At 36.6% G+C, this 22,715-nt stretch overlaps 1 protein-coding gene across 1 annotated transcript in view; it reads right to left on the bottom strand.

Annotated features, from left to right (window-relative positions):
* asic1c (acid-sensing (proton-gated) ion channel 1c) overlaps nucleotides 1-22,123 on the bottom strand; it is a 190,210-nt gene extending 168,087 nt beyond the window's left edge. The window contains exons 1-2 of the mRNA XM_020924216.2: nucleotides 22,049-22,123; nucleotides 17,144-17,707 (exon numbers count right to left, since the gene is read on the bottom strand). Of these exons, the coding sequence (XP_020779875.1) occupies nucleotides 17,144-17,707; nucleotides 22,049-22,123 (639 nt within the window). The remainder of the gene's footprint in view (nucleotides 1-17,143; nucleotides 17,708-22,048) is intronic.
* Nucleotides 22,124-22,715: the final 592 nt, after the last annotated feature.

The following is a 22,715-nucleotide window of genomic DNA, read 5'->3' on the forward strand; positions in this document are numbered from 1 at the left end:
CAAAGGTAGAATCTCATTAAAGCTCCCATAAAACAAATTATTTGCTCCGTAATTAATAATGAATTCCATCACTGGCATCCACTTTTTTTTTTTTTTTTTTTTGACGAGAGCTTTAAGCTTTGTCTGGCGCACCCTCCGTACCAATAGGAAACATTTAAAAAGATGACATTTTTTCCAAGTAATTTAATTCCAAGTAAATTGTTTGAATTTTCGATAAATTGTGGCATATTTGTGATCTGATCCCCATGATAATATGCAGTTTCTCTGTTAAATGCAGCTCTATGCTCTAATACAGACTCTTTTTCCCACCCACTGCTCCTATTGGTTAGTTTCTGTCATGTATGATGTGAATGACAGTTGGACTTAACAAATCACATAAAAGATATTAACTGGATGAATCGTTATCAAATTGTAATATATATATTTTTTTATCTTATCACCCACCCCCATTAGACGCCTTTGCATTTGTCCCAGTAAATATAATTCTAAATATGCTACTGACATGACATCAACTAATACAAATAATCGTATTGTAATAATAACATCCCATTCTTCCACACAAAACGTGAAGTGGAACTCTTCTTTCCTCAGGTTTTCTATTGGATTCAGGTCAAGTGATTGCTTGGGTCATAAAGCAGCTTGATTTTCTATTTCTTTAGATAGAATTTCTTTGACTGAATGTTTGTGAACAGCCCCATGTCATGATTTTCCCACTGCAAAAATTCAAATAACTACAATTTACACATCTATATCCAGTCAAAACATTTCTATGACAAATAGAAATGATAAGAATAAAACTGAAAAAGAGTAGGGAGATTCATTGACTAATTTTCACACATTGTTGTTAGAGGAGTAACAGATAACAATGGTTGATATAAGAAAGTTAAATATAGAAATACAACCAGATGCACACACACACAAAAACTGCAAGCTTTCCATAAAACTTTTCCATTATGCAACCAATTTTTTTCTAAAATAGCAAGGTAATTTTGTTATTCCCGTGTACCTGTTATTGCAAAAACTGCCAGTGGTAGCATTGTGTTCTTCATAAGCAAACAGGAGCCTTGCCGTCCCCTCTCTCATAAACAAAGCTTGTCCAATACAAAGGGACATGTTGACTATTTGGCCTTCGTACAAATAATCCGGACTTATAGAGAAGATGATAAACGGATCAGAGCCGCCTGTGAATGCTAATGAGCTAACCACTGTGGCGCTATTTACAGTCCTGCAGTACGGGTCACCATCAGGCCAATGACAAACCAAATGATTTTTCGCACTGTGCTGTCAGTGATTAGTGGTTTGATGAACTAAAATGCGAGGGACCAAATGAGTCACCTAGTTTAAAGCTCTCGACGAAATTTTGGTGGGAATTAATAAACATTCCGAACGTGTAGGCGTACGAATCGATTTACTCCGAGACATATTCATCTGTGCTTCCTCCCTGTGTCGCTGTGTTACGTTAATGGGAAAAGCCACTCATGCAAACAGAAGGTGCAAAATGCTCAATGTGCCTTTTGGGGAAGCTACAGTTAACCTTATATTCACAATTTTTATCTACTTGAGTGAAGGGCTTCTGCTAACTCTCTCTTACTTAGGCCTGTCATGATATGAAATTTTGAAGTGTGATATACTGGTGAAGAAAATGTAGACAGTTAATGCTCTACCTTATTCAGTTGCAGATGGTTTTACTGCTCATTTGATCTCCATGAACATAGAAAGGTTTAATGTCAAACTGTGAAACATTCCAGATTAAGCAATAACATCTTCATAAAGAAAAGCATTTGACGGACCCTCCACCACAAAAGTTACACAATGCACCTATAAATAAATGGCAGAATGAGACACTTTAATAGTGAGTTTGCATCTATAATGAGTTGAAAAAATTATCTATTGAACCCTCTTCAGCTCATATTTTATTGTAGTACAGAAAAATACCCAAATGTTCCCCACTAGTACAAAGAAAAAGTACCCATGAACACATGAGTGAAAATTACTGATATTTTTATTATTATTTGAGACCTGCTGAAATGACTGAAGGGTTTATTTTTAACACATTCATAATCTGCGCAAAGACAAACAACAAAAAACAGCAAATAAGCAGATAGAAATAAAAAAGATTGATAAAATGTTTCTGTTGAACAAAATTCAGCATAAATCTGTATCAAAATGAATGCATTTGAAGCCTTATAAAGACCTCAGAATCTGTGCATAATACTTTTACTTTTCACACTTTAAATATATTTTTAAACAAATACTTTAATACTTTTACTTAAGGTTTTTTTTTTTTTTTTTCCATGTGATACTTCCACTTTTTCTTCAGTAACAAAACTGAGTACTTCTTCCTACGCTGATGCTAACAGATCTCGCAAGAGACAGTACTGCATGCTCCACTGACATGAGGTTTGTAAGTGTTTACAGTTGGCTACAATCTGTTTCAGAGCGTTCACGTCAGACGGAACAGATCTCTCTCAATGTGGTGACGCAGACTATTATCATATAGGGTGTAAGACGACAATGAATTGCCAAAGGACAATCTGATAGAAGACACGTCTCCGTAGTCCTGAGACAGATCTCAGGAAACCCACATATTTCAGTTCAAGCGTGACAAGGTAAAGGAAAAATATCTTCCACTTCTTTCACTGTCTAAAATTTAAAATATATCATTTGAAATAATAACTGGATTTGTTCATCTATACACCTAAATATAAACATTTCTAGATTGATGTACTTTCCGCTCACATGCAGTAGTATTCTAAATTTTGCAATACACAAAAAACATGTGAAAACTTTATCATACTGAGCCACTAGAACTGTAGTCCTTTAGGTGTTTAATTGGTCTTGGGCCACTAAAATTTGTGTTAGTTGACCAATAATTCTAAGCATTTATATAAGACGAGCAGAAAGGAGATGATACTGTGGGAGTGAGTTAGATGAAGATAAAGTTTGTTGTTTAATGGGGATGCATGAATCCAATATTTGTATCAGATATCTGCCCCAATACCTATAAAATAATGTAATAAGTAGGGATGCAATGATACTCACATCTCTTCACAATATATATCTCACGGTACGATATATATTGCGATATTTTGTGGAGGCTAATAAAATTATGAATATGCTCCTTATTCCTCTAAAATTACTTAATCCAAAGAATTAAGATTTAAAAGTGTTATTTCTTCATTTAGTCTGCACTGAATCGGAGCAAAGGATCATGGTCTATGTAGTTCCATGTTTTTTTTTAGCTCTCGCTGCACCATAACAATTAATTTAAGCAAAGAGTAATTCGATATCTTGTGATGGTCCACGATAATATTGTAAAACCTTTGACGATACGATATAACAATAATTCGGTTATTGTTACATTCCTAGTAAGACTGAACTGGCCCTGAAAGTCTCATAATGTTTGCATATGAGAGATAACAGTTACAATACACATTTGGATCAGTTTTGTCATATTAGATTAGGAAATGAAAGATGTTTTCAGTCTCTGCACTGGTTTCTGTGGCTGAAATCGGATACTTGAGGCTATAGTATTAGAAATGATATCAGAGGGATTCACAAGTTATTCACAAGTTTAATCTGTCTTCATATAAATACATTATTTCGTAGTGGTTTTTACTGTAAATATAGTTGTTTTTGCATGAACTCCCCTGCAGGTGTAGTCTCACAAGTGCAGTTTGGATCAGATATAGAGCTTTTACCACACCTCCTTTCTAGTCAACTAATCAATCAGAAGGACGTGTCTTTAGTCTAACAAGAATTTCTTGAGTCGACAACAGCTCTGTCAGCTACTGCGATAAAAAACTGCTACAATTTAGAGCGCATGAACACAATAGTAATCTCAAATCTCACTATTGTTGCTGTAGCTATTTTCATGATTGGAATTAGTAAAAATCAATAAAAAGGTGACAAGTGAACAAAGAAGCCCCGAACCAAATCGTATGTTAATGCATGTACCTGAACAATAGTCGCATTCTAGTGTCATTAATATTTAATGAGGCAAATAGATGAAGCCAGAATCATTGTAAAATATTATTGATCGCCCAAAATGCATTCTTTGTTATTTTCTCAGCTACACTTCCAGGAGTTGTGTTTTTAAAAGAAAGGTCAGTCGATCGATCAAGCTGTGGCGCCCCGCTTGAATTTGACTCCAATTGTTTCTGCCTTTGAAGCCTTTTAAATAATTACAGCAGACAATAACATTCTATTTAGATGGTCAAATATGATCTAAGTTAAAGGTGCACTGTGTAACTTTTCTGGCAGACAGCCCACCAGTTACTTGTCTCCATGGAGATTGTATTGCTTTACCTCAAATATCCCAAAGTATTAGGGATGTAACAATAACCAAAATATCGTGAGATTATCAGAGTTCTCACAATAATATCGTGGACCATCACAATATATAGAATTACAAGTCTCTTCGCTTAAATTAAGAGTTATGGTGCAGCAATAAAAGACAGCAGGAACTACATAGACCATGATCCTTTGCTCCATTTCAGTGCAGACTACAAAAAGAAATAACAGTTCTAAACACTTTTAAGTCTTAGTTCTTTGGATTAATTAAGAACAATTTTAATTAAGAGGAAAAAGTAGCATATTCACAGTTTTTGTTCGCCTCCACAAAATATCACAATAAATATCGTACCTTGAGATGTATATTGTAAGCATTCCCATGATATCGCAATAAATATCGTACAGTGAGGGTCATACCCTGACAATATCGTATTGTGAGACTTGGATATCGTTACACCCCTACAAAGTATGGCATTAAACTTTTCTATCTCCATAGTAACAAGCAAGAGATGCCATCAGAGCAATTTACAGGTGAGATCTGTGAAGTGGGGACCGCTCTCACAGTAAGAATACATGTTTTAAAAGGTATTTTTTAATAGTGAAAATTCCCATAATCAAATAAATGCATCTTATATAAGTTTAGCACCATATTGTAGTACATTTCGGCAAAGCAATAGCATCTCCATGGTAGAGGACTTCCAACCTGAAAAGCTACACACTACACCACACCTTTAAGGGGTTCTTGTTATTTGTTTTATAAGTACAACAAAGATATGGGAAGCAAATACTAGGAAACATTTCAGTTGTTTTTTTATTATAGTAAAAGAAAAATGCGTGTGCCATTTCAGCAGCTGGTTGCAAAACAACTTTCCAAATGTAATATTGTTTGCCTCCGGCCCTTTCAATAACATGGTGCATTTATTTTTAGCTGCAGTTAAGATTCCCCCTTTACTTGTGAACAAAATAAGAGCAGAGAAAAATCACAGCATTTGTCTTCTTTCTCAGATACTTGGCTGTCGTCACTAAGGCCCTTGAACACGTCTTCTGTCCTTCAAAATAAAACTGACGGGAGCACAGTTCTGTCACAATAAAAAACATTTGAAGCATGTCATATTGCTACAGAGATATACTGCGATAAACGATAATACTGAAACTACTTTATACCACTGATACAATAACAATAAAACAAGACAATCCCAGTAAATCATTATACCAATAGACAGTATCATTAAAAAGGTACGAGCTGCAACAAATAAATAACAGAATGTCCCAATAATTTGCCATAGAAGTCACTTATTCGTCCCTCTGCAGCTCAAATCTTAAGGTATTACAACAAAATTACCAGCATCTTCCCTTTTGTATAAAGAAAGTGATAAATATGGAGCCCCAAAATATGTTGTTCCAGCTTTCATATACAAAATGATAAGTTGATATGGTAATTATCAGGACAGGAAAGCAGAATCACAAAGCAGGTCACGTTAACTAAGATCAATGAATCAGTAGGATAAGGTTAAAAGAAGAAATGCCGTACTTGTGTTTGCTATATAGTTATAATCTATGACACCGTGGATCATTATTTTGTTATTTTAAATCACAATATTAACCTAAAACACCAAATAAGAAAATTAAGTCAGAGTATGGAGAAAATGGAGTGGGTGTATACTAGATTGATCAGAGCAATAACATACATGAATGAATATATGAGAACACAGATTACTCAAACATGTACAAATCACTCTAAATACAACTTTGAGAGGGTAAATGAGAAGGGTAAACAACTATGGCATGCCTAAAGGCTCTCAAAAGAGTATTTTGTGTAATTGGTCTGCTTTAAAATGTATTTTCATTATTTGTATATACACATCTGTCAAAATTATTGCTTGCATTCCAAACACCGTGTAGCAACATTTATGCTCACTGTAAATGCACCGATGTTCAATGGAATGTACACTGCTACAAGATCACAAAAACATGGATGCAATATACACTACCGGTCAAAAGTTTTAGAACACCCTTCCTTGTTATTTATTGCAATTCAAGTCGTGCAAGTCCAATGAACAGCTTGAAATGGAACAAAGGTAAGAACTGAACAGCCAGAGCTTAAAAAAAGATAAAAGAACAAAACACAAGTTCAAGCTCTGCCAACACTACCTCAGGAAAAAAGAACAAGATGGTTAAGCTTGAAAACATGGAGTGTCCAGCACAGTCTCCAGACTTAAACCCATCGAGCTGGTTTTGGGATAAACTGGACAGAAGTGTGAAAGCCAAGCAACCTACAAGTCCCACACGTTTATGGGAACTTCTGCAACAGTCTTGGGAAGAATTTTCTGAAGAATATTTGATTTCTATTGTGAAAAGAACAAACCACGGGTGTGTTCGGCTGTTATATCTGCCAAAGGTGGACACTTTCATGAATCAAAAGTTTAGAATACATAAAAAAAACGAAAAAGTGTGGTGTTCTAAAACTTTTGACCGGTAGTGTATATCACACAGCATGCGTTAGTAACTTGGGTAGTATCATATATGTGGAATCTACATTGTTCACTAGTGACTTTTTTATATAAGGAAAAAATTAAATTGAACTTTGCCAAAGTTTTAAAGAGCTAAAAGTATTGTGGCTAAAATACAAATAATGGACAAAATCCCAAAACAGACGATGAGTACCACCAGCAGACATTCACCTACCGTATTGTACCATAGATTTCAGAATCTTTACTTTAACCCTTATGTCAAAAACAGGATGAACCAGTCAAATTACAGCTGGGGTCTGAGAATGTGTTGTAGTGAAAAATATGAACACTTCTATCACAAGTGTATTGTAGCTGGTGGTATCTCTCAGAACACAACTTCTCACAGCTTACTTGGCAGATAAGGCCCTGCTTTGGAGATTCTTTAGTGTGCTTGTGCGCCTCTCTGCTGAGCACTCACAAATCATCATCTCTTGGAAATATCATGACACTTTTTGCAGTCAGCCATCTTCTTCTCATTGTTTGAAGCTGCTTTCCCCCAAACGCGCATCTCCTCCAAAAGGTTTACAAGACAATACTGTAAGAGGATAAAAACATAGCAAATAAATGTCTTTGTAAATGGTCCTTTCAGTTGTGTAAACTTAAGCATTCAAGTAGATGAAAATACAGTATCAATCTCCTTACACAGCAAGATTTGCAATTTGCTGAGTAATAGGTTGAAACACAGCATATATTTTTAGTGCAATAAATAGGCCTGTCATGATGATTACTATACCGACTTATCCTTTAATATAAGTTTGATGGGCATTAATATTTGGGGTCAGTATTTATTATGTGTACTTTATCTTTGCATTACTCTTTTTTTTTTTTTTTTTTTTTGCAGTACAGTCAGATTTGAGCTGTTGAGGGTTGAAACAATAACTCCTATGATGCATTGGATACGAACGTATTTAAGTTTACTAAGTTATTTATTATTTGCAGCTCAAACATTTTTCCCAAAATAAAGTCCACTTTTATTTAAATAGCACATTTTATAAACAGAACAGTTTCTAAAATGCTGCACAGATAGACAGATTTCAAACAAAAGGAATTACAACTGAACAACAAAACAACAGAAGGTGTAAATGCTCCACTGAACCCTGCCAGTCCTTTTTAATTAATTAAAATATCATGTCAGTGGTATAAATTAGCTTCAATATTATCGTGCGTTTATTAAATTAGGTCATTTGATTGCTCAAAAATACCTAGAAAAACAGGCATTCTGACTGTGAGCAGGATTGCCCCTTCACAGATCTGACCAGTAACGTGGCCTGGTTTGGTCTCCATGATGATAGAAAAGTTTAACGCCATACTGTGAAATATTTCAGAAAAAGCTGGGTTGGTGCATTCCCGTCAAATTACAGCTACAATGTTTGCTGGTTTACTGTTAAAGCCACGTCACACCTAAACTGACAGCTCAGACAAATAGAAACATTATAATAATATATTCATACTTATGTGGTCAAAATTAATTAATACATCAGTGAGGTCAAGAAGAGGGCGAGCTTGTAAATGTCAATGACTTTGGCCCATAACTAAAAGACCACACTTCACTTTTGGTAAGCGTCTCCCATCTCCGCTGCTCCCCTGGGTCCCAGCTGTCTTATGCATCAAATGATGAAAGACAATTTACACCTTTATAGACCAAGATTCACCTAACTGGCTATGAATCCTGATTTCACGCCTTGGATGGGAAATGTCAGAAATATATCCTGTCAAAGGTCTGAGAGGGGCCAGTTACCTCTGCACCATTACTTTATGATAATCAACCTCTTGTTCATGAGGATTATCAACCCTGTGCACATATACACACTGTGTTAGTCAGACTCAGACCTTTCTATCTCATAACATGTCAATAAATACTGATAAAGGTCAAGTTTACAGAAAGGAAGAGGGATTCACCAGTTCAACAGTGGTTCATAGTCTATAAATGCACTTTATATTGCGCTGATTTCTGATCTATGTTACAATGCTGTTTTCTCATCAAAATCATACCCAAAGTTGTATTTTGTTTAATGCACACATTTTTAGCGCAGAAATCCTGCATATTTAGGCCGACTCCTTCTCTCAAATGGAAAACACTCTGTTCCACCTTGGGATATCATGTGGCAATACAGGAATCAGCTGGAAAGTCCCCCTAGCTGGAAGGTCTCCAAGCTGGAAAGTCCCTCTGAATTTCAATGAAACTGAGTTAGTTAATCTATATACATATAAATTTTAAAAAACTACATTTTTTCATTATATGTATTGTATTAATTACACAAGCAAGTTACAGTATATCTCAACACATTTGTTCATTTTGAGCATAAGTAAGTACTCTGATTTGGGAAGGATGAGCACTCTGCTTTTATCCCCTGTTGCATGACACGACATCTGACATGAGTTGATTATGTTTATGGCAGCAGGTAAGAAAATAACTAACACTTCTTCCCAAATCAACAGTTGCAGATGCAATCAAACAAGAAAAAAATATTTAAAACAAAGCAAATGAGGATTATATTGATATTACATACTGAAAAAATTTGCCTCTTCGGAAAGATCGATGAAATGACATAAACGAGGCCTGAAATTTAGTCTCGCTACATTCATTTTATTATGACACAGAATGCTGATTTTCTAACTCTACACATCCAGTGCATGACGCAGCCCGGAGAGAGGAGAAGGACATTCCCGCCGAGAGAATATGACGCTAGAGCTGGGACTTTCAAGCCAGGGGGGCGCTCAAGCCGGTATTCAGTAATACAGAAAGATCTTTCACTTTCACTAGAATCATTTGGATATTTTCAGCCCTGGAATTGCCTATCTCTACTAAAGAAAAGGTAAAAGGTACATGACATCACAAGGTGGAACGGAGCATTTAGAGCTTTGAAGATGCAGACAGACTAATAATAAAGGATTACTCACTCAACATGTGTGAATGAAACAAAACATAACTTCAGGTGTGTTTTTGATGATGGTAACAACATTATAACAAGGCTTAAAGCTCGTAAGTGTCAATTTGACATAATATAGGACCTTTAAGTGTTGCAAAGATATTCTGTTTGACAGTAGCATTTGCAAAACTTCAGATTGTTTAAGATACAGACAAGGAGTATGTATTTTTACAGCATTGTCCAGGTTTTATCTCCAGGTTTGAGCATGACAGCCAGAAAATTATCAGACACCTGCAGTTCAGATATTACTGACAAAGTGGCCTGAAAGCAACACTGATGAGAGCAGTTAGAAATTGAAACAGAAAATAATTAATAACCTGAAAAAGCTTGAGCTCAGTGTTGATTGAACATCTAACATTTTACATCTTTTAAACAATCACAAATGGTAATAAAAGTATCAAACTGTGCTTTTCAAATTTAAAAGTTCTTTGCCCTAAGAACTTGAATTGCAGTCGTTTGATGTTTCTAATCACAACAGTGTCAGCCATTTCATTTGAACAATTACTGTCAAAATCCATCCAGTGGGCACACAAACAAAAATCTGTGACCAAGGCCTTGAAAATTGTTTAAGAGGATTAGAGTAGTTAAATGCAGTGGGGATACACACCTGACACGCCATCCTCCTCTTCCTCATCCATTACGAAACCAAACATTGTGGATGCTGCCTTCTTACCTGCACCATAACCCACACTTAATGGAATTCTCCCTTCATTTATTCAAGGTCAAAGCTCATGATTCTCACAGTCCTTTGCATTGTAAATCCTTCTCAACACGCCTGGGAGAGAATTTAAATAATTGAAAATTTCCTGGAGTGGTCATCTAAATATCACCTTCTCTGTGTGAATGAAGTAGTGGTGTAAATGAAGTATAAGTAGTGTAGTACTGGACTTAAAGGTGCATTGTTTTCTTTTCTGGGTGAGGGTCTGCTTTTCTCCATGGAGATTTTATGGCTTTGTCTGGAATTTTTCCAGGTGATGGACCCCCAACCAAAAAGTTACATATTGCAGATACCTAAAAAAAAAAAAAACTTTACTTTAGTAGATTTTAAAATGTATACTTTCACTTCATTATATCTGAGACCAGGTATCTGTACTTTCTACTCCTCTACATTTGAAGCCTTGTAAGACCTCAAACTCTGTGTGAAATACTTTTACCTTTTATTCTTCTTTATTCTTTGTTCTGTAAATGAGTACTTTAGTACTTTTACTCAAGTAGATTTTTCATGTGATACTTTTATTTTTATTTTTTAGGCTTAGGTATCTATACTTTTATTTAAAGGTGCACTGTGTAACTGTTCAGGTAGAGGGCCCACCAGTTCCATCTCCATAGAGATGTTATTGTTTTACCTCCAATATTCCAAAGTATGGCCCTAAACTTTTCAATAATCTAACTTTATTTGTATAGCACTTTTCATACATTTGAAATGTAGCACAAAGGGCTTCACACGCAACAGAAAAATTTAGATTAAAAACAGCAGCAACCTCATATCTCCATAGAAACAAGCAGGACATACCACTAGGCCAATTTACAGGTGAGATCTACGAAGTGACAATCCCATTCACAGTCAGAACGCATTTTTAAAAGGTATTTTTTGAGCAATAAAAATCACCCATAACTGAATAAATGCATCTTATATAAGTTTAAAACCATACTGTGGAACATTACAGGCAAAGCAATAACATCTCCATGGTAGAGGACCCCGAACCTGAAAAATTACGCAGTCCACCTTTAAGTAACTGCATATTCCTTCTCCCACCAATGGAATGAAGCATTAACTCTGCTACTGAATGCCACCTGGCATTTGCATGCCTTTATGTTTGGCTTTAATAAAACAGCAGGGCAGTTTATTATTCCCAAAGGACTGTAATATGCAACTGGAAGCCACTAAACCAACAAGCAATAACACTGCAATAACATCGAATTGTCATTTTCCAGCACAACAGTATGAACTATGTTAGACGGGAAGCAAGCAAGTTATGGGAAATTATTATCAGATGCTCACCCACTGCACCAGACTACAGAGGGACAGAGGAGCTCAGTCTCAAACAGGCTCCTAAAGCTCTGCTCAAACAGTGAGAGATACAGGACTACATCCATACCATACTCCATACAACTGTACAACAACTCACCTTATGTAACAGAACTCTATACCCTGTCAATCCTTTCATCTTTGGACTGTTTTTCTGTATTTTATTTTTACTTGTACATATGCATTTATATACTTATGCTTTATCTGACAACAGTGTCTTGCTATTTTTGCTATTTATTTAGAATGTATTACCATTTATATTTTTGGTCTTTGTTATTATGTTATATTATTATGTGTGAGCCATTGTGTCCAAATAATTTCCCTTGTGGATCAACAAAGTTTGTCTAAGTCTAAATCTAAGATGCTGTATGAACACAGCGGGACAGCTATGGCATTGCTGGCCGAGCTCCACTTCTCCACAAACACTCTGCTCACTGAGTCTCAGTGCAGTGTGGCAGTGCTTCAACCGCTCTGACCAAACAACAAGAATCTCATGATATCAGATCAAGTCATCATTCACTGTAACTGAGTCTAGCTCAATGAAAACTTATGAAACCTGGACTGTATTTCAGCCTGTTATTCTACTAACACTACTATTATAGAGAAAAAAGGAGAAGGCAGTTTTTAAAATATAGAGGTTTTGCACTGACATAATTTTATTCGAAAAATACCTCTCAACATTTCGACTGAGTGGCACTGACGCAGAACTATGGGCAGTTTAACGGACAAAATGTGTTTGTGATGGACATTTTAGTGTTTTATCTAGTAAAGAAAAGCTTTCTCTCAATCTGGTTTTGTGTAAATTGATGTGATTTCTACATGAAACCCAGACCAATCATTTATATATAGTTCTGCAAACACAACTGTCTCAACCCTTCAGGAAACCCTTGGTTGTTTTACCTGTCTTTAAGAATAAAAGCTGATTAACTCATGGCTGTGAAACAAAAGTCACTCTGCTTTGATATGTATGTAACTTTCCATTTTTGATACAAATACTCAGAGCACAGTTGCTCAGGAGAGACTCAGGAAGACTTGTTTGGGACGCGGGAGGCTGTCGAGCTCCAGGGCAGGCCCAGGTCCTTTCTTATCTGCTGTAACAAAGAATAAACCTTTTTTGTATTTTGAACTCACCAGGCTTCACAAATGGATTATTATTGTTCATCAAAAGATAAATATTTTTTCCACAACATGTTCTTTTGCTTTTTGGCCTAATCCTTGTCTATTTTTTTTTCCAAATTAGCTTCATACGGTGAAATTGTGAAACTGAAAGTAGTATCTCCACTGCTGCTGTGATTGTGCTTGTTCGCTAACAATGGGGGGAGATAAAGGACACTTTATCTTGCCCCAAAACAATTAATATTCAGAACACACAGACTCAGAAACCTCTTATTTAAAGAGACAAAGGTTCAGTTCAACTCTCCCTGATCCCAAAAGACTGTATCAGTGATAAATGTGTATGTAGCCTGCAGTGATCCTGTTCTTTAACTGTTAATCTTGTTTTCTACTACTGTTTATTTGTTCACTTTTACTTTTCTTGTTTTAGATGTCAGGTACAAGACTTTTATATTTATTATTAAGCTGTAGCGGCTATTTTACATTTTAGATGTGCTTTGAGCTTTTACAAAATAAGTACTTGCACTGACACTCATAATTTTGCAACTCAAATTCGTAATGTCGTGATGTCATCTGCAGAACTTCAACTGAAAAATGAAATGAAGAAAATACACAGTGAGCACTTCATACCCCTCCAGAGACAAAAGCAGGCGTAATATAGACTTTGAAGTAAAAATGTAGATTTAAAAGGCCCATATTATGCTATTTTCTGATCTGTTATAATGTTGTCATACTCTGAGTTGTGTTTTGTTTTGTTCACATGTGAAAAATTTGATGTCGTGGTAATACAAGAAATGCTCAACTGTGTTTTTAAACTCCAGACACCTTCATTAAAATAATTTGGATAGTTTCATCCTTGGAATTGCCAATTTCTACTGAATTAAAAGGTCAAAGTTAGCTGACTTGAAAAGGTAAAAGTTAACTTGAATTCGAGGACTTCATGACATCACAAGGTGGAACAGAGCATTTTGAGCTTTGGAGCTGGAGACAGACTAAATAAAGGATAATGCAGGGTTACTCCAACACATGACAATGAACCAAAACACAACCCCAGGTATATTTTTGAGGAAGTAACAGCATAATAACATGTCTTAAAGCTCACAAGAGTCAATTTTGTGCAATATAGGACATTTTAAAAAGACCATCATTTAAACTTATAAAACTGTTAATGTTGAACTACTCCTTATATCAATGAAATATGTCCACTTTGCTGGACATTCAAATTCTGTAAAGTCAACATGCAGCGTCATCTCATTTCATTCACTCTTCTTCTACCATCTCATTAAACGTGGCAAGCATTTTCAATCAAGCAGCACAGCAGCAATTAGCTTCCCATGAATGACTTGCTTCTCACGTCACTGGTGGATGCTGCTTGGGAACAAAATGTAAATGAAGAGATTTCTAATTCAGCATATTTGCAGTTTATAATAAAATAAACATATTTGGCTGCAAAATATAAAACCTGTGCTTTATCATAAGAAAGAGAAGACTTGACCTACATGACATAAGTGAGTCAATCAAAACACAGCAGCACAGGAGATCTCTCTCAGTGTTGATTAAAGATAGGCAGCTCACAATAGCAAATTAAAGCACGATATATTGCTACAGAAATACACTGAGATAAACGATAATACTGAAACTACTTTATGCCACTGACACTTTAACAATAATGCAAGATAATCCCAGGAAATCATTTTTAAATAGACAGTATCATTAAGAGGCATGAGCCAGAACTAATAAAAATCAGAATGAAGAAATTAGCCAAAGAAGTGACTTTTTATAAATTGTCCACATGACAAATATTGAGCCCTAAAATATTCTTCACCAGCTTTTATTTATTTTTATAGGCCTAATTAAAGATACAGAAAAGATGCAAGTAAGAAAAATGAAGAAGCGAACAGGATAGACTTTTTTCTCAAAATGAGGAGTACAGTATGGCGTTTACTTTAACTATCTCCATGGAAACAAGCAGGCTACATCACCAGGCCAAGTTATAGGTCAGATCTGTGGAGAAGTGGACCTGCTTACAATAATAATGTATGTTTTTGCGATAGTTTTAAGAATAAGATAACAAATAAGATACTGTGGAACATCCAAGGCAAAGCAATCCCATCACCATGGAGACAAGCAAATGGCTGCCACCCCAGAAAAGTTACACAGTGTACCTTTAAAAGAGCAAAGTATAGATATAAAAAAGTGAACCGAAATTTTGTATAAACCTGTGTAAAACTTGTGGTGACCACTGACTACACACACGCCACATTGTCCAATTACTCTTGTACCATTAGAAAATATTACCTGCCAAGATTATCTGGAAACCATCCATTTGAGTGCAAGCCCTGATGGATTCAAATTAACAAAGCTACTCCAGAATAGTGTAATCCCTAAGAGACAGCCATCCTTTTGTCTGAACTCCAGCTGAATCAATCAAATAAAGGCCTTTTGCTAAGGTAAACAAAACACAGCATTTGTCTTTCAACCATTTAAGCAGTAAAAGATAAATACACATGTCATTTGAATAAACAGAGCACATGATTAATGACAGGCTTCATACAGAGACCAAACAGTATCCACACAACAGGATAATCATTTATGTTTTTGTCTAAACAAACACACCTGGGTCTTACGTGCTCATGACAGTTTAGACTACTCATTTTACTAAAGCATAATTAACATCATTCACATTCGTATTCCCAGTTTGCCATTTATTTTGTTGAATTCATGTTGAAAGCATCAGAAAAAATGTGTTTCTTAGATGTAAAATGTGCCTAACTTTTGGATAGAACATGTGCTTATTTTTAGATTTCTTAACAGTCGCTTATTGATTTGTGTAAAACTCATCTCAACTCAATCATTTATAATTACAATAGTTATAATCCCACCAAATGAAGTCTAAATTAAGAATCATACAAATCTGTCATATGCCATTTAAAGACAAGGAAAAGGGTGTACGCAAAAGCAATCATTTAAAAGAAATTGTATAAATAAACACAAATCAACTATTAAGTAAAAGATAAACAACTTCTCCAACACATGTAAGGAAGCACGTAGGTCTGTTATACAACATCACAACATTACAATGCTACAATTCAACATTTAAAAACAAACTCTAGAGTAAGATCTTTCACCAGAGCCCTGAGTGAACTCTAAATATAGCAGCAAATAGTTGAACACTCTTTATTCTGTAAAAGAGTCTTATGAAGCCCCAGTTTTAGACTAGAAAGGCACCGCTTCTACTAACATGTAACGTTTAGTATGAAGTAATGTATGATTCCACTAAAAGTTGTTTAACCCTGATAATCAGAGTAGAACAAGCACAACCACATCTGAAGACATCAAAGACAGGAATTATCTAGACTCCAAAAATGACTAAATTCTGAAGAAAAATATAAAATTTTACATTAAAAACTTAGTACTTTAATTTCATTCCATTTTGTGCTATAAATGAATAAAAATCAGCCAACAGAAAAAGCAGAACAAACTTACAAAACAGCAACACCATAAAACCATTAGCTGTATCTGTAATCTTAAAGGTGCACTGTGTAACTTGTCTGGTCGAGGGTTCGTCACCTGCTTGTCTCCATGGAGATGTGCCTAGAATGTTTCCCAGTATGGCCATAAACTTCTGAATCTCCATGGAAACTTGCAAGCCAAATTACAGATCAGATGTGTGGACAGGCAACCCCACTCCCACTCACAGTTAAGAATGGATGTTTTTGAGATATTCTGGAGCAATAAGTAAAACCTGTAGTTGTATAAATGCAAGACAGATTAGTTTAACTCCATACTGTGGACAATTTGAACCAAAGCATTAAGATGAAATTTGTGATGTTATAAATGCTTAATGCTTTGCTCTGTTAATGTGTGATATGGTATGAGAGTGTGTGTGTGTGTGTGTGTCTTAGAGTTAACAGCTTTAATTGTTCTTATTGTTGACTAATTGCATTGTATAATTAATTTTTGTAAATCAGGGACTGCAGATGAAACTAGCAATTTAGCTGGAGCAGAAAACATCTCTGTACCTTGTCCCTCCAAATAAAGGCTGTACTAAGTAACTAACTAATTAACATATACATGGAGATAAATAGCCTCCAGAAAAGTTACACCGTGCACTTTTAAGCTCTCCAAATCTCCACCCAAAATCGAAGCTCATATTGAACCTTCATGAACCCCAACTGTCAAAGCTCCTTGGAACAGCACTGTCAGCTGGAGCCATGAACGATGACAGATATTCTAGCAAACAGAACCACAGAGATATGGGTACTTACTGTGGTGAAGTTTGCCGGGAAGCACTCCTCTCCTCTGAACGTGCACTGGAGCAGCATTTCCTTGATGTCATGTCCTGTACGGTTGTAGAAGTCCGTCATGTTAAACAACTTGGGCTTAAAGTTCTGAAAGTTGGCTTTATCCTTTAGGGCGGCCAGCACCTCGGGGTCAGCCAGGTGCGGGTTAGCTATTTGGTAGTTGCTGTTGAGGAGGGCCAGCAGCTCTCCTACGTGATAGAGGTCGTTCCTGGTGATTTTGGAGAAGCGAAATTCGTTGAGGTTACAGAAGGTGACGGCGGGGAAGGTGAGGTTGGGCGCAGCCACTTCGTCCAACTTTGTGACGTGAGGGTATTCCAGGTAGTATATAACTCTGTCCATACACACGATCAATAACAACGCTAACGAACCTAAGAATGAGAGGGACCATAAGAAGCGGCGAAATGTCATGTGTCCATACGCAAATATATGACTCATGCCATGTAGCGTGGACATGTTAGCGAAAGCCTGTAGGTTGGAGGGCCGGATGCTCTCGATGCTGTCCTCAGAACTCCCCTTCATGGCTGTGTCCTTACAGTCTCCCAAAGAACTTCAAAATAGTCTTCGCTTAGCAACAGCGCAATCCAGGCAGCCTTCAAGAAGTGGCAATGTTCCCGGGGAAACGCTCCAGCAAAACACTTGTCAGTCTTTGAGCTACTTTTCCTTTCATCACAATTCACCTTTTTACGAGTTGTCGGTTTTCTCTGTACTCCCAGGTCCCTCTTGTTCCTCCAGGCGGCAATTTGATTATCTCCAAAGCTGTCTCTCCCCGCTCAGCTGTCCCTTTGTAGCGCCACCAAACACAATGACAGCTTCAGAAACACCCACTTCTAACCCAAAGAAACGTGGCTTCTTCTTCTTCTTTAGTCTTCTTGAGCGATGTGAAAGGGGGACATGCATGCAAGGGGGACAAATCAGGGAGGAAGAACGGGGGGAGACCAGAGAAGCAATGAAAAGAGCTAGCGTTTAGAAGAGAGGTGCTAAGCCGAAAGCAGTGAATGGGACCCTTCCTCCACGCGAGCGGAGAGAATGCCTCTACATCGCTGTGATAATGGGATGCAATGCTTTTGTGAATGAACCTAATAAAGACTGAGGCAGGTCCCTAGACGGCACCTCCGCTTGTTTCTTTTTGCGCTTTTCCCGAAATGTAACGAGAGGGGGGTCAGAGTCAGGGACCTCCAAACAGCTTACCAATGTGCTTGACAACCGGCAGCTTTCAACGCGCTCCCACTTCCTTATTCGCAAAGACCCTCAGTTGCCACATAGGAAGCTTTACAGTCACCCCGCAGTGACATGCCGAAACAAAACCGCGTTCCCAACATAAGTCCAGTTAACGCGCAGGTTTAAATTGTGCCGTGTAGATCCGTATTCGAGTTCCTGCTTGCTCTCTCCCGCCTCCCATTCCCCCCTCTTCCTCCCACTATCTCACCTCTGTGTTCGGTGTCCCTCACTCGCCCTTTTCCTCTTTAGTAGTCAGGATCCATCCCACTGCTGAATGGCTGTTTTGCTGTGCGTCTGCTCGCAAGAGGGGAGGGGGGTCTCTCAATCTGGATGCTGTCTTATGATTCGATCTGGTCCAACAGCATTCTCCATGTGTGCGCTCGGTGCTGTACAACAAAGTCACATGTTGCTTGTTTTGTTATTCTGACATATGCTAATTCAGTTTTATGTAGTTACAATATTAGACATGCTACCAACAAGTAGGGATAAACAATCTGATGAAAACATATAATTATGATCTTTTTCTGACATGTATTTCGATTGTGATCAGATTTGCATTTTATGTTTTAATAATAGGATTCTGTGCAAAGTTCACATTTTAAACAAGCCTAGAAGAATTGACAAAAAGACAGATATATAAACTGATACAACTAATACAAGACACATTTTAGAACATGTTTGTACAAATCTAAACTATAATTAGATGGTTTTATGCCTAAAAAGACATTATATTTTGTTTTGTTTGTGGAGGAAATGAACGTGCTTCAAAACTGCAGCTTTTGATATTTGCCAATTTTGTAGATTCAAATTGTGATTTTGATTCAACTGTGATTCATTTTGCAGTGGTTGTTGGTTAAATTTGTATATTTTAACCAATTTGTAACATTCTGAAATCTTATAAACTTTAAAAGGGGTTGATTAGTGATGCGAGTAGGGAAAAAATTACAATAATTTTTACAGTAACTTTTGATTACTGTACAAACAAACCTAGGCCCCAGAGTTGTAAAAGTTAACATGCACAATGATTTAGTTGCAACTATTAAACTACAAAAACAACAGTTTAATGCAGATATTTATCACATGAACAGCCATAAATGATTGCCTTTTATTGCCTTCTTGCAGCTCTTAAAAATTATACTGTGACTCCTGATTTGTGATGATAACGTATTGTTCACTAGAGTGTGCACTGTAGTAATGTCTATGAAGAGTCTCATCTTTCCTGTAATATGGTGATTAAATACGTGTCTTGCAGTAGTCAGTCATTTTATGCTCTGACCATGGTGGTAACATCATATATTATGAGATTTCAGGCTTGACTGGGATCAGGACAGGAGATTTTATTGAGGTCAAAAGTTCACCACGCCACTCACCAAAACCTTCAATTTCTCCAGGACCAACCACGGTGATCACTCATTGGCTGTGCGGGGCGTCTCATTAGCATAATAATGGCTGAACCGCCAAGGATATGACCACAGTTCTTAAGGATTAGATCAATACTCGTCCATGGTAACCAAGCCAAGGGACCATAGCAACCGCAAGCTATAACACTAGAGACGATGGCAATTCAGATAAAACCAAGAAAACCACATTGCTGTCGTGAAACGCCAAACATTTTACAAGTGCTGTCATCAATAGTGTGTCAGAGTCTGGATGCAATTTCGGAAAAAGACCACCAAATTAAATGCAACGTGATGCCAGGTCAGGAATACACCATTTACTATACTTTATCTGAATGAGAATCTGTCAGTGTATGACTATGAGAACAATAACAGTTAAATTGAAATTTCAAACCATGCGTTGTATGTTTTGACAATATGGGGCAAAAAAATTGAAATGGCTCTTGTAACTAAAATAACCCATCATGTTGTGACAAAACCACTTGTACTACAACAACCAAACCAAACACTGGCCTAGCAACAATAGAAATGTGAAGGATGCTGAATAAATCGTTATACGTTGGTGGCGTTCTATCAATGTGTGAGTTAATTTTTATGTTTTGCAGGGTCAGGGTAAAATGGAGATAACAAAAACAAAGAAAATATAGATACTGTGTGTACTGTAATATCAAGACAGAATTTTTAGTTTTTTTGTGAAACTTTGAGACATTGAACTTTAAAAAATTACTTCTTTTGAATGTCAAAATCAAATGATTTCTTCTCATTCAAAGTTAAGTATTTTTTCCAAATTTTATCTGATGTTAAACTTTGACCCACAGTAGCTGTCTATAGCCAGTATAACTACAGAGTCTGATCAAAAATAACAAATATCCAATGCAAAAAAGGAAGGATAATCTGCATAATACACAAAGTTTATGAGTTAGTGTTGTCTACCATTATGTTCTTACAAAAGGGAGCACTTTCTTTGTGATTATGAGCCTCTTTGGGCTGTGTAAGTGCTGACTGGGGATCCAGCAGAAGCAATAGCCACAACACTATAAACAGTATGGATTTCAAAGGTCGTCTTTATGGTGGTTTGGTGGTTTTGGAATACCTAGGCCTCTCACGTTAACACATTTGGAAGCATGATATATTACTACAGAGAAACACTGGGATAAACAATAATATTGAAACTACTTTACATCACTGGCAAAAAGCAGAATAATCAGTAAATGTATTTTTAAATATAGTGTATCATTAAATGGCAAAATGAACTAATAATTAGCAATAGAAGTTATTTATTCCATATTTACAATTAAGTATTCAATATTGATAATAGAACAAACCCAACTAAAAGTAAAACTACCTTCTCATTTGGAAGTACGCTTGTCACAGATAGTGTGGGCAGAAACCAAAGATAGTAAACATGAAGTCTAGCCAAAGACATCCACTGAATAGATGTTTTCTATTCAAGCAAATTGCAGCCATTTGCAGAATGCTGCTGCTTCAATTTGCAGAATGTTTTTGAAGAAATAATGCACATATGGAAATGGTCTGCCAATTATTGTGCTGTAGATTTGGCCACTGATAACTGATAATATTTTACAAGTTATTTAGTTTGTAATAAAAAATGGGCAGAGAATCCTTTAGTGTTCTCAGTACTGGTACTTTAATGTTGTAAGGTTTATTATATCTGTACCCATTGTAATAATCTTGTATCAGTCATTCTCTTATCTTTTCCATTGGTTTCTATACACAGAAGATCCATTTGATGATGCTGCTGGATTCATTATCACCACGTTTATGATCGCTCAATCAGACTAAGTCTAAACAAGGAAGACCGTAATATGCAGTACATTACCAAGGTCAAGCTCATTCAGTTCACTGGGGGGAAATGCTCTCGTAACTGAATGCAAAGTTCGGCCTTTTTTATTTACATTTAAGTATAACTATACAGTGTAAAGATAAGAAAAGTTTAATTTCAGAGTGTCACTAGAAGGCATGCCTGTTGTTGCAGATTGCTGGGCTGAAAGTGTTGGACTTACCAGGATAATTGGCTTTCAAGTGGCTGGTAGAATGCACAGTATAATGCAGTGAATATTAATAAGGAGGATAATATTTGAGGAGCTGCATTCATTTTGAGGTCTGTGACTTTGACTTGTGCCAAAGGAGCCATATCAGATCAGATTTAGCATAGTTGTTTTGATAAACTGCACATCAAATATTCATTTTAGTTGCAGTTAGCGCTACACAAAGCTGGGCATAGGGATTTTACCTGTCTCTCCTTTATCAGTGCATCCTCCAGCTCAGTGCTGTCATGTTGTTGCTCAACCAAACTCTTGCTCGGCATAAGGTCTGTGCAGTTTCCATGACCACCAACAATCCACCATTCTGTATGAAAAAAATGCATTGGTATGGCATGAAAAGGCATAGCATAGTGACTTTATCTGTTATAGAAAATGATACATATCATCACACATATATAAAGCATCTGGAACTGGCTGGTGTATGTTATGAGGTCTGACATTACTCCACTGTTTAGGGATGAATGCTGTGTTGTTTTAGGGATATGGGTGAGCTTGTAGTAAATTTACATTACATAATTTAGAGAAAACGATTCAAATCTGCCCTGCATATTGCCTCAAACATATGGCCACAGCTGATCCACCATCAGTGTCTCTGGATTCTAAATCGGTATCTGCATAGACCATGAAAAAAAAAGCATATCAGTCAATCTCTAATCTGTAAAGCTATCAGAAATGTTCAAACTATGGCCCGGGGTCCAAATGTGGCACTCAGACTAATTTTTGTTGGCCCCAATCCTCCAGCTGAATTGGCCCATCATTTTTACAGCAAATGTGCTTCTGGCACTATAACCTCAACAACATTACTATTCATTGTTATACAGACCTAAAATGATGTCTATGCCTTTTAAAGCCTCA

The sequence above is a fragment of the Boleophthalmus pectinirostris genome, unplaced genomic scaffold (genome assembly GCF_026225935.1).
Source record: "Boleophthalmus pectinirostris isolate CB_2022bp ecotype Guang Dong unplaced genomic scaffold, ASM2622593v1 HiC_scaffold_16, whole genome shotgun sequence".
NCBI lineage: Eukaryota > Metazoa > Chordata > Actinopteri > Gobiiformes > Gobiidae > Boleophthalmus > Boleophthalmus pectinirostris.